The 13,443-nt window shown below is 40.7% G+C and overlaps 1 protein-coding gene across 1 annotated transcript in view; it reads right to left on the bottom strand.

Annotated features, from left to right (window-relative positions):
* Nucleotides 1-4,705, bottom strand: part of LOC752746 (glutamyl aminopeptidase) — a 34,240-nt gene extending 29,535 nt beyond the window's left edge. The window contains exons 1-3 of the mRNA XM_030985556.1: nucleotides 4,534-4,705; nucleotides 3,945-4,024; nucleotides 3,375-3,564 (exon numbers count right to left, since the gene is read on the bottom strand). Coding sequence (XP_030841416.1) covers nucleotides 3,375-3,564; nucleotides 3,945-4,024; nucleotides 4,534-4,664 — 401 coding nt within the window. The 5' untranslated portion in view covers nucleotides 4,665-4,705. The remainder of the gene's footprint in view (nucleotides 1-3,374; nucleotides 3,565-3,944; nucleotides 4,025-4,533) is intronic.
* Nucleotides 4,706-13,443: the final 8,738 nt, after the last annotated feature.

Genomic DNA, 13,443 nt, shown 5'->3' with positions numbered 1-13,443 from the left:
TTCATAATACGGAATGAGGGTCGCTATTCATAATAGGAAATGATGGTGGCTATTCATTATATAGAGTTAGGGTCGCTATTCCCTGCAGTATTTCCGTGGTACAAGTACATATTACTGACAATTCTCGTCGAATTAGTTCATAGATGGCGTAGACTGTTTGTGTTTCACGGGGGGGGGGGTGCGGTTGGGGTGTAGCAGTGTTGCCATCAAGGGGTTGATCTAACATGTCCCTTACCTTCAGCAAAGGATGGAAGCGACAAAAAGGGGGTTGTAGGCAGGGGCATCGCTAGACCTTTTTCAGTTTGAGGTTGGGGGGGGGGTGAAGATGCCACCGAATACCGACAAAAATAGCTACCAATTATATATTAACATATATATATATATATATATATGTTAATGCCAATGTCCCAATGTCTACAAATTTAACCCTATAAATCCGGGGCCAGGAGCTAAATTATTTTCAACCCCCCACCCCCCTTCCCGTGCGAAGCGCGGAAGCTTTGACGTTCCATTAAAATATTAGAGAAAGACGACGATTCGTTGTACCGTTCACTACTCTTAATCCGCTCGGTGTAAAAATGTTAGAGGAAAAAATGTCAGAGGTAAAAATGTCAGAGGAAAAATGTCAGAGGTAAAAACAAAATATATGAGTGCCGTCATAATATCTCAGCACTTTTATCACACAAAATGTCGAGACGTACAGCTACTGCATGGGCTAGTCTATTATATTCCTTTCTTCCATAATGCATTTAAAGATAAAGTTGAGTCTTATTTTCCGATTGCATTGTGAAAAAAACGGTGTGGAAGCAATCAGAAAAGGTTGATCATCTAGCATAAACTTGTAAGTATTGGTGTGTAGTGCAAGGTTTTGTAGTCATCAAAATGATAAAAACTTTGGCCCAGTCTTGGTAAAGTAACAAGCACTGTACACGGAAAGATATTGATATGGGACTAAACTGGGACTGGAGGGGAGGGGGGGGGGGGGGGGGGGGGAGGAAGGGGGGGAGGAGGGGGGAGGGGAGGTGAGCTTGAGGATGTTTCATGATTCAAATGTTATTGATTTAAATTCTCAATTATGCTTATAACATTGGATAACAAATTTCAAACCTACTTAAAAACAAGACAAATATTCAGGGCCATGTGTCGCCTTGGGGGTGTCCTCCTTCCAACATTTTTCCATTTGTTATGAGCATTTTGGATATTGCTTAGGCCTATTTCATTTTATGAATAACAACCCTCATCCCGTATTATGAATAGTGACCCTCTATATATATATATATATATATATATATATATTATGAATAGCGACCCTCGCTTCGTATTATGAATAGCGACCCTCTAATCCTATTATGAATAACGACCCTCATTTCATATTATGAATAGCGAACCTCTACTCCTAATATAAAAAAGCGAATCTCTACTCATATTATGAATAGCGACCATCTACTCTTATTATGAATAGCGACCCTCTACTCCTATTATGAATAACGAATCCCTACTCATATTATGAATAGCGACCATCCATTCCTATTATGAATAGCGACCCTCTACTCCTATTATGAATAGCGAACCTCATTTCATATTATGAATAGTGACCCTATTATGAATAGCGACCCTCATTTCGTATTATGAATAGCAACCCTCTACTCCTATTATGAATAACGAATCCCTACTCATGTTATGAATAGCGATCATCCACTCCTATTATGAATAGCGACCCTCTACTCCTATTATGAATAGCGAACCTCATTTCGTATTACGAATAGTGACCCTATTATGAATAGCGACCCTCATTTCGTATTATGAATAGCAACCCTCTACTCCTATTATGAATAGCTCTTCTCCTATTATGAATAGCGACCCTCTTCTCCTATTATGACTAGCGAACCTCATTTCGTATTATGCATAGCGACCCTCTTCTATTATGAATAGCGAACCTCATTTCGTATTATGAATAGCGACCCTCTTCTCCTATTATGAATAGCGAACCTCATTTCGTATTATGAATAGCGACCCTCTTCTCCTATTATGAATAGCGACCCTCTTCTCCTATTATGAATAGCGAACCTCATTTCGTATTATGAATAGCGACCCTCTTCTCCTATTATGAATAGCGAACCTCATTTCGTATTATGAATAGCGACCCTCTTCTCCTATTATGAATAGCGACCCTCTTGTCCTATTACGAATAGCGAACCTCTACTCCTATTATGAATAACGAATCCCTACTCATATTATGAATAGCGACCCTCTACTCCTATTATGAATAGCGAACCTCACTCATTTCATATTATGAATATTGACCCTATTATGAATAGCGACCCTCATTTCGTATTATGAATAGCAACCCTCTACTCCTATTATGAATAGCTCTTCTATTATGAATAGCGACCCTCTTCTCGTATTATGAATAGCGACCCTCATTTTGCGTTATGAATGGCGAACCACTAGTCGTATTATGAATAGCAACCCTCTTTCGTGTTATGAATAGCGAACCTCATTTCGCATTATGAATAGCGAACCTCTCCTCTTATTATGAATAGCGACCCTCATTTTGTATTATGAAATGCGACCCTCTACTCTTATTATGAATAGCGACCCTCCTTTCGTATTATGAATAGCGACCCGCATATCGTATTATGAATAGCGACCCTCTACTCCTATTATGAATAGCGACCCTTATGAATAACGACCCCGATTTTGCATTATGAATAGCGACCCTCTACTCGTATTATGAATACCGACCCTCTTCTCCGATTATGAATAGCGGTCCTTATGAATAATGAACCTTATGAATAATGACCCTTTTCTCCAATTATGAAAAGTGGTCCTTATGAATAGCGGTCCTTATGAATGACGGACCTTATGAATAGCGGACCTTATGAATAGCTGACCTTATGAATAGCGACATTGACCCTTTTAAACCATGGGTTAAATTTCAACTTCCTTTGTGAATTCGGGCCTATGGGTATGGGGTCTTTATGTTGGCTGAAGGGGTAATGTCTCTGTGATGTAGTGGCGGACAACTTTTCCTATTCGTTACAACACATAAAATTTCAATTTTTTACAAAAAAGTGTCCATTCTCTTTAGAAGTCCTATAATTTGAATAGTGCCCCAAGGAAGAAAGCACTTAGGAGAAACACATACATTAATGATATTCTTTTACTACGACAAACAAACATCACACTGCACTGACCAAATCGCCAATTTGAGATTCGCGCAGACTTAGTGATTCTCATATATAATTCCCTTATTATTGGTCCGATTTATTTAAAACTTTCACCATTCTGTTTCTCTTATTTTTCTGCTTTCATACAGATGAAAGTATAACAAGGGTTGGATTGCCCCTTCGGTGTTTTTAACCATGACTCACCAAGCCAGATTGAATACATCATTGATGAGGTTAGCTCTATCAGCAGCACTCAACACAGTGTGGTTGGTCCGGAGTTGATCTATTAATGCTCTCCAGGTCGATGTTTCGTAGTTCACACGGTACATCCCAGACTGCTTTGTGTTGACCTTGAACCATTTACTAGCACCTTCTACATGCAGATTCACACTTGCTATGGTTTGTAGGAAAACACAGAGAAATGTAAAAGATTTATCTTGCACTGTACAGTCCATAACAATACACGGGCGGGTATTATTCAAAGAAATATAAACAAACATGAGCCTGCATGTTCCGTGTAAGAGTGGGGGTGATGCAGATTTTTTTCTGCCCCTCAAAAAAATGTTTTTGCTCATTACGCCACTGCTCCCTCATCCCTCACATTCCGTCCCCCCCCCCCCCCCGGTCATGAAAAGAAATCACTGCCCCTGCTATTATGTAATGATCCAAAACACTTGAAATCATAAATTTGATAGACATACTGCTGTATACAGATTTGTTCACAACAGGATATATGAAGAGAAAATTATCTATTCTAAATTAAGTTTTATTTACCTTTCTCATGTTCCATAACGATAGTCTTGGTTTGAGGGTCAGTATCTGTGAAGTACGTGACAGGAACAGTCCACTTATACCTGTAAAAATAAAGAGTGTGGTGGGGAAAGTAACTGATAATTGCTTCAGTAGAGATGTACTCCATGTACCAGATGCATCACAATCAGAGTGCGTCTCATTGATCTAGAATTTTGATAATGTTCTTAGTTTAACATCCAGCAAATAAATATAATAACTGAATAACAAAGAACATATGAATGTAAAGGTATAATACAGAATATACAAACAATAACTTCATGTCAAAATGGTTTTTTAACATACCGGTATGTACATATAATAATGAAACTTAATATTTCTATAACATGTTGTTATCATTATTCAAGGATTCGTTTTCAGGATTCATCACATGGATTCTGTTCTGATATTTCTTGTGTGAAGGGTGTGTAAGCACCTTCTGACGATAAGACTCATTATCTACCTCATTAAATTTCAAGCATGTGTAACACCTTCAAAAGCATTATGAGTCTAAAAGACAATTGATGATTTTATTTATGATTTAACGATGATGGAATAAGGATGAATAACTTACCCAAACTTTGAAGAGGCCTCATTTGAAGGCTCTCCCTGAGGATAAATCAGAAACCTTTGTTGAGTAGCCAGGCCTGCCTGGGTGACATGGATGACTGGGAATCCCATCTGAAGTGTCCAGGTATCCATCATAGCAGTAACATCTACATTATGTCCATTCTCCTTAGCGACCTGATGATGTTTTAATCAAACAATGTTATATCACCTAAGTGGTTACTACTCTTGTTAAAGGTATAGACCAGTTCTGGTCATGCGATTGCATTGTGAAAGAAACGTTGTGGAGTCGATCAGAAAAGGTTGATCATCTAGCATATAAGTATTGGTGGGTACTGCAAGGTTCTGGATTCATCAAAATGATAAGAAATTGGTAAAGTTACAAGCACTGTACACAAAAAGATGTATATGGGACTACGCGATATCTATCCAGTCCGGATAGATATAATAATTTACCAAATATATCAATTTGTTGGCGGTTTCCCGGCAAATTTTGTATAATCACGTATTAGTCAAAACATATTCTTCCACATGATTGGTATAAGAGCTTCCATTTCATTTTTTGAGAGGGGGGCGTTTCCAAAACTGGTATTTACCTTTAAGACTAAATAGCCTAAAATGAATTCAACATGAAATGAAAGAAGTTATGCCAAAATGTTTCCCATGTGCTCTTTTAACTCATTGCACACTGGAATCGGGTTGTTCATGTATTGATCCTATGGGGGAAAATGACAATTCAGTAGTCAATGGGTTAACACATGGAGTACATAATTGTCTCATTCTCATATGCTTAAAGAGAAGGTCGAGTTCTGGGAAGAGGTGAAAAAAAAATTGTGAGCATTAATCATTCTTATAATATGCAAGTGTGGAAGAACATCAGTTAAGACATGTTCCCTGAAAAGCATGGCTCATCAAATGCCTTCATATTCTAAATATGCATGTAACATCGTAAACATCGGGGGGTCGGCTTTTTACGCCACGTGTTCGTGTAGCCCCATATACAGCTTTCTGTGCAAGTGTTTGTAACTTTACCAAGACTTGGCCAAATTTCTTATCATTTTGATGATTCCAGAACCTTGCAATACACACAAATTCTTATATGCTAGATGATCAACCTTTTCTGGTCGGTTCCGCACCGTTTCTTTCACAATGCAATCGCATGACCAGAACTCAACTTCATCTTTAATACACAGAATCTATTCATTTCATGTGGACTACCGTAAGTATTAGGTCAAAAGAATACTTAATTTGTCAAAATCTTTATGTTCTATATTTTCTTCTATAATCACAATGAATATATTTTCTTCTATAATCACAATGAATGTGTTGATGGTCAAAAGATGTGATGACCTACCCATCAGGATGAAAACAAACAAAGTATTACAGTCAGCGTGTTTCCACAAAAAACATCGACACGGTATTACCCGTGTAATCAGGCACGTAGCCAGGAAATTATAGGGGGCGCGTGCCCCCCCCCCCTATGGAAAGCCGTTGGTGACTTTATTCACGTGCCCCAGACGTATGGAACGCGGCACACGTCTGCTAAATTGACCAATCACCGCCTGTTATTTAGCAGGCGCGTGCAAGGTGCGAAAGCACACGCCTGTTACTTTGCCAGACGGATGCGCAGAACGCTCGTAAATTGAATTTTAAGGCAACCAATCAAGTCCGCTGTTACAAAGCTGCTCAGCTCAGTACGTACGGGGCCTGTTCGCTATTAGAAAACTGCTCATGTCAGTACTGGATGGGGGACACACCCACGGCCATACACGGATCCAGGGGGAGGGCCGAAGGGGTCTCCCCCTCACCCGCCAAAAAAGAGAGAGAGCTAGAGAGAGAAGGAACAGAAGGGAAGGGGAAAGAGGAGAGAAAGGAAAGAAAGAAGAGGAAAGAAAAGAGGGGAAAAAGAGGGGGGGGGGACAAAAAAAAAGAGAGTAGGAAGGGGAAAGGAAAGAGGAGAGCTAAAGGGAACAAAAAAAGGGAAAGAAAAAAAGAAACAGGTGAAAAGAAAGGGAGGGGGTCAGATGCAATTAATCCAGCCAACAACATGTGGTTCGGGTAGGGGGTGAAAGGCCTTTGCCTTTCGCCCAGCAAACTTTAAAAACAGAGAAGGAAGGGAAGGGGAAGGGAAAGAGATGAGAAAGGGAAAGAAAAAAAAAGAGGAAGAAGAAAAGTAGGGGAGATCAGTTGCGATTTTTCCCGCCATCAAGGTGTGGATCGGGGACATTAAAAGGCCCTTGTCTCCCCCTTCCCCCCTCAGCAAGAGAGAGAGAGAGAGAGAGAGAGAAAGAAGGGAGGGAGGGAATGGGAAAGAGGAGAGAAAGGGAAAGAAAATAAAGAGTAAGAGGAAAAGAAAAGGGGAAAAGATATGGTTTCGCGCTCATCTCGCCTCCCCCAAACGAGACCAAGCACCAGATACGCCACTAGACACCACTGGCGTAATAATTCGAAGGAGACAGCCTCCCCCTTAAGTGGTTTATTTCTAATTCGATTTCAGTGATTTACAAATGTTGTAAAATGACATAATTTTTTAGTAAATTATACTGTTTTATGAGTTTGTTGGAAAATGACGAATTCCGAAAGTTACAGTCACGCGAGAAATATGCTTATTTTGAGGTCTGCACGTCAAGGCTCGCGGAAAATAAATTGGTGTGGAGTCTAGGGGCGGAACCCCAGAAGCTCAGGGGCAATGGGCATTCATTACGTTTAATTGAGCATATTTTGATACCCTATTAATGACACGGGTAGGTCACGAATTGGCGTGGGGTCCAGGGGCTGAGCCCCAGGAAACTCAGGGGCTATCGGGGCATTCATTACGTTCAGATGAGCATATTTTGATACCCCGGAAACTCAGGGGTTTTTAGGCATTTTATAACGGTCAGATAAGCATTCAGGGGCACGCCTTAGGGCCCTTGGTGGGGTCAAGAGGGTGAAGCCTCCGAAATTTCATTTAATTACGGTCAGTTGATCATATTTTGAGACTTCATTATTTTGTGACACTGGCAGGTAACAATTTATTTTTCTTACTTTCTCCCTACCTCTCTGAATATACTTTTTCAAAATAGTTGGGGGGGGGGGGGACCCATGCCCCCGAGCCCCGCTGTGTCGCGAGCCTTGACATGTAGACCTCTAAATAAGCATACTTCTCGCCTGACTGTAACTTTGGGAATTCGTCATTTTCCAACAAAATCATAAAACAGTATAATTTACTAAAAGTTATGTCATTTCACAACATTTGTAAATCACTGAAATCGAATTAGAAATAAACCTCGTTTTATTCTTATTTGGGGGAGTACGCCAGTAGTGTCCAGTGGCGTATATGGCGCTTGGTCTCGCTTGGGGGGGGGGGGGGGGAGGAGCGCATCTTTCCCCCTTTTCTTTTCTTCTTCCTCTTTGTTTTATTTCACTTTCTCTCCTCTTTCCCTTCCCCGACCTTCCTTCTCTCTCTCCCTCTCTCTTTTTTTTTTTGCTGAGGGGGGAGGTGAGGCAAGGGCCTTTCGGCCCCGCGATCAACACGTCGTTGGCTGGATTAATTGCAAGTGATCTCCTCTCCTTTTCACCCTTTTCTTTTTCTTCTTTCTCTTTTTTCTGTCCCTTATAGCTTTCCTCTTTTCCTTTCCCTTCCTCCTCTCTTCCTTTTTTTGGGGCGATAGAGGGCTGGAGGGGAAGGCAAGGCCTTTTCCCCCTTCCCCGATCCCCTTCTTTTTAACTCTTTTCTTATCTTCTTTTTCTTCTTTCTTTCCTTTCTCTTCTCTTTCCCTTATTTTCCTTAATCTCTCTTTTGTGTTGGGGGGGGGGGGGAGGCCCCTCGCCCCTCCGACGCCTGGTAGCACACACTTTAGCAGTCATGCAGTCAGGTAAAACAAACACTTGCAAACTATTTTTTGTTTTAATCTGAGAATGTATATATTATCTAGATCTATTAAGAATAAATCATTGTCAAAATCATTCCATAAACTGGGGTAAATAGGCCACCTTTATAACCTACATCGTATTATTATAATTTGATTGCAAGGACCTCAGGGAGAACAGCATAAATACTGATGAGGCTTTCCTGGGTAAAGAAGACAGTATTATTATTTTATTTTTATTTTTTTAATTATTACACATATCTTAAACATTCAAATATTAAAAACAAACAAAGAACAGAAGTATAAAGTAGAAAAAAAATGATACAAAATGTACAAATGAAGATACTACCATCCACCCCCCCCCATCATCAGTTATTATTTCCAATCAGCGTTAAACAAACACGTAGAGTTATGTAAATATATATTTACGCGTACGTAATATATAAACACTATCAATTATTTCAAATATTATAGAACTCAAACAGTAAATCATATTGGGATTGCATTACCCCGTTGTACGCTACATGACGCGAAAACCTTCAAGGCCCGAGAGTGTCCAAGCTCCCTATCCCCCAACAAGACACAATTTTAAAGTGCCCCCCCCCCCCTCTCCGACAGTAACTAGGCTTGTAGTCCGGTCAGCTCCGTCTGGTATCCTGAGGTTTTGAGATTTCCAGTGTCATGGACAAACGAAAATCTTGAAAATTTTCATTGGCTAAAATTATTGTATAGTTTCTGGGTGCCTGGAGATGGTAGATCCATTAGTTCTAATAAAAGCTCCGTTCACATATGCCTTCCGGTCACAAAACCGTATCTTATTTAGCTAAAAATCTTGAAAATCTAAATTCCTTACTTATTTGGAAAATATATCGTGCAATATTGTATATTTACGAAAAGCTTGAATGTAGTATAACCTAAAGGGTAAATCCACTTTAAAATAATTCGCTTTCAATAGATGCAGAAAAACAAGAGGAGCAGAGCAAAAAAAATAAGGAAGTTATGATTTTTTTTTTTAATATGAAAAACTATGGAACAATAGAAATCACTACACAAATTGCCAATTTGGTTATCAGTTTGTGACGCCATTGCCTCACTATTTATCAATTGCTTTATATATTTTTATCCCATTAATTCCCCTCTTTATCCCCAAAACTTGATTTCCCCATGCCTTTGCCCAGGTTATATGATTTGTATCGTATTGCGGGCATGACATTTCACAATATCTTTTACAAACTTTGAAGAATTGAAACTATTTTCAGAATATTGTATATTCATAATTATTGACTTTTATATAAATAAATTTTCAGAATTCACATTTTTCATGATTTAACTGAAAACAATTACTCTATATTAGATCATTAGTGCATCCACACAAAAACATATTATTATCAATATGACTTGGATGCTGGTGTTAGAAGATGAGATTCTCATGGGGAGAGTGAGAAATGTATATTACCATAGAAAGAAAACAATAAGAGGATAGCGAGGCAATGACGTCAGGCGCGGATCCAGGGGAGCCGAGCGGTCCTTGCCCCCCCCCCCCCGCAAAAGAGAGAGAGAGAATGAAAAGAAGGGAAAGAGGAGAGAAAGGAAAAGAAAGAAGAGGAAGAAGAAAGAAAAAGAGAGGGAGGAAGAGATCGGGGTTGAAAGGGCCATGCCTTCCAGGCTGTTCCCTCCTCCCCCCCCCCCCAAAAAAAAAAAAGAGAGAGAGAGAGAGAGAGAGAAGGAAGGAAAAGGGAAAGAGGAGAGCTAAAAGGGAACAAAAAGAGGAAGAAGAAAAGAAAAGGGTGAAAAGAAGGGGAGATCAGTTGCTGCTAATCCCGCCAACAGCGTGCGGAGCGGGATGGGGGCGGAAAGGCCCTTGCCCCCCCGGACAACCTATAAGAGAGAAAAGGAAGGGAAGGGAAAGGTAAAGAGGAGGAGAAAAAGGGAAAGACAAAAAAAGAGAAAGAAGAAAGGTAGGGGAGATCAGTTGCGATTTTTTCCCGCCAACAAGGTGTAACGGAGGGGGGGGGGGGGGCACTGGTGTACTGATAGGGGGCGGGGCGGCTTGGTGGAAACGTGGTTTATTTCTAATTCCATAACGGTGGTTTACAAATAATGCTAAAATGACATAATTTTTCCGAGATTTGTCCTCACTTTTTAGTAAATTACCTATATTTTTATATGCGTTTGTTGGAAAATTACAATTCCTAAATTTACAGCCAGGCAAGAAATATGCTTCTTAAGGTGCCTACATGTCAGGGCGCGAGGAACGGCGGGGATCGGGAGCCTCGAGCTCCCCCCAACACACACTTAACAAAAAAAGTATATTAAAGAGAAATAGAAAGAAAGGGAGCAAAAAAGAAAGAATGGTTAACTGCCAGTGGCACAAAATAATGAGGTATGAAAATATGCTCATCTGACCGTGATTAAATGCCTATAAAACCCCTAAGCTTTCGGGGGCTCTGCCCCCTGGATTCCACCTAGGGCCCTAAGGCGGGGCCTTTAGATGCTCATCTAACGGTGATTTATTGCCTTAAACCCCTGACATATGGCTCCGTTTAGTCTCATTTCACAACGCCCCCTATCGTCAGAGCATGGTCAGATTCAGCAGCCTAACATGTTAGCCTATGGACGTTTTTTAAAAAGTCGTTAAAAATTCATTTTTTTGTTTAAACGAAAAGCACATCCCACCCCGACGTACGTTATCACTAGCTCTTTCATTGGAGCCCTCATGTCTCATTGACTATTGAAAGTTCACCCACCGTAATTTTTTCAAAATAGGTTGCAAGCTCGTCATTGCCTATAATACACAATGTGAAACAAGTCTAACTTTGGACTCAGTTTACAAGCGATTTGAAGATTATAGGTCGAGCACACGAAACATAAAAAGCATGAATTATCATAGATCACTTCTGCCTATTTCGTTTTGTCCATTTCATCCAACCCCCCACCGTAATTTTTCCATTTAGTAAAGCAAACATTTTGCCGAGTTTAGCAAAAACATGAATATTCATGAACGGTCAGACAATACAGCCTTTTAGTACGTAACGTATAGTGAATGGGAATGTGCGATGATCCGTGTAGGAGGTAGAGGTCAGTGGTTTGTGCTGGCAATGTTCACGCGAGCGAAAAAGAGACAATCGGAGCAATATGGCTTCCGGGGCCGGGGTGGGGCAGTGGGGGCGGTCCTCCCTTAAACGCTGGCCCCAAAAAACAAAAAAATAAGAGAGAGGAGAGAAAAGGAAGAGGACGTAGGAAGAAAAAGGAGCAGACAAAGAAGATTTTTGAAGGATTAAAATAAGAGTCGAGAACGGTACAACGAATCGTCTTCTTTCTATAATGATTTAATGAAACGTAAAAGCTTCCGCGCTTCGCGCAGGAGGGGGGGGGGGGGCTGAATTTAGACGAGGATTAAAAGACGAGAACGGTACAACGAATCGTCTTCTTTCTCTAATAATTTATTGAAACTTCAAAGCTTCCGCGCTTTGTGGAGGAGGGAGGGGAAGCTCGCCCGTCCCTGTACCCACCCCTATTACGTCACTGCTGGTCACCATTACGTACCAATATTTGGCTCGCATAATTTCAAATTGGCCCCGAATATTTGTAGAAAACATTTATTGAAAACGTACATTTCTGAACAAATAAAGAAAAAAGGCGTGCCCCATAATGTACGCGACCCATCATCCTGCCCCTCCACCCCCCCCCCCCAAAAAAAAAATCATTACGACCACGCTGCGCCATTCGGTCCATCCTCCCCACAGTATTTCCTTGGTACGAGTAAACAGCGGGGGCTAGGGTACGTCGCCGCCCCCAGAAATAAAAAACAAACAAAGAAAATGCAATAAATTATCAATAATTTATTGCATTTGGCCCCGACCCCTAACATAACAAAATTCTCTTTGTGAGCATGCCTTGAACCATAATGCATGGTCCTACAGAGTTCCTATTGAACTAACATCTACATTATTATAAGAACAGTTTCATTATCAAATCGAATAAACACTTACATACAGATAATGTTATATATGTTTTGTTCTTATACACATCATATTCATACCTAATATGGTGATCAGGGGCGTCGCTATACCTTTTTCAGGTGGGGGGGGGGGGTGTAGAGGCCAACGATTAACGACAAAACTAGCCACCACTTACCGACAAAATTAAATTTCCAATATCTACAAAATTAACCCTATAAACCCGGGGCCGAAGGCTAAATTGTATTTCCTATGGACTATCTATAGTACTTGCGTGTGCGCAAATGGTCATTTTCCACGACGACACAAATATACGAATTATTTCGTCAACTTAGTCATCATTCATAGCTATATATTTTAATGCAGACACGGAGCTAGGATCTTATTTTAGGGAGGGGCGGTAGTGAGCAAGCGAATCACTTAAAGGGCGCGGGGGTGTGGGGGAAAGGCCTCCCGCGCAAAGCGCGGAAGCTTAGACGTTTTTTTTAAAATATAAGGAAAAGAAGACGATTTATTGTACCGTTCTCGACTGTTAATCCTTGGCTGAATGAAGTTTCCCCCCCCTCCCCCCCCCCCCCCCCCCCCCCCCCCCCCCCCCCGCGCGAAGCGCGAAAGCTTTGACGTTTCATTAAATTATTATGAAAAGAAGACGATTTGCTGTACCGTTCTCGACTGTTAATCCTTGTCTGAATTTAGTTTCTTCCGCGCGGAAGCTTTGGCGTTTCATTAAATTATTATAGAAAGTAGACGATTCGTTGAACCGTGCTCGACTCTTAATCCTTGTCTGAATTCAGTTTCTCAGGTAGCTTTGACGTTTCATTAAATTATGAGAAAACAGACGATTCGGTGTACTGTTCTTGACTCTTAATCCTTATCTGAATTCAGTTTTCCCCCTCCCGCGCGAAGCGCGGAAGTTTTGACGTTTCATTACATTTTTAGAGAAAGAAGACGATTCGTTGTACCGTTTTCGACTCTTAATAAGCCCTAATTGTCTGAATCAGTTTCCGCTTTAGCGCGAAGCGCGGAAGCTATGACGATTCCTTAAATTATTAGAGAAAGAAGACGATTCGTTGTATCGTTCTTGACTCGTCTAATGAAGTTTTCCCC

Source organism: Strongylocentrotus purpuratus, unplaced genomic scaffold, assembly GCF_000002235.5.
Source record: "Strongylocentrotus purpuratus isolate Spur 01 unplaced genomic scaffold, Spur_5.0 spur5_contig_836, whole genome shotgun sequence".
Classification (NCBI taxonomy): domain Eukaryota; kingdom Metazoa; phylum Echinodermata; class Echinoidea; order Camarodonta; family Strongylocentrotidae; genus Strongylocentrotus; species Strongylocentrotus purpuratus.
Note: the sequence above shows the minus strand (reverse complement) of the source record. Positions and strands in the feature narration are given on the sequence as shown.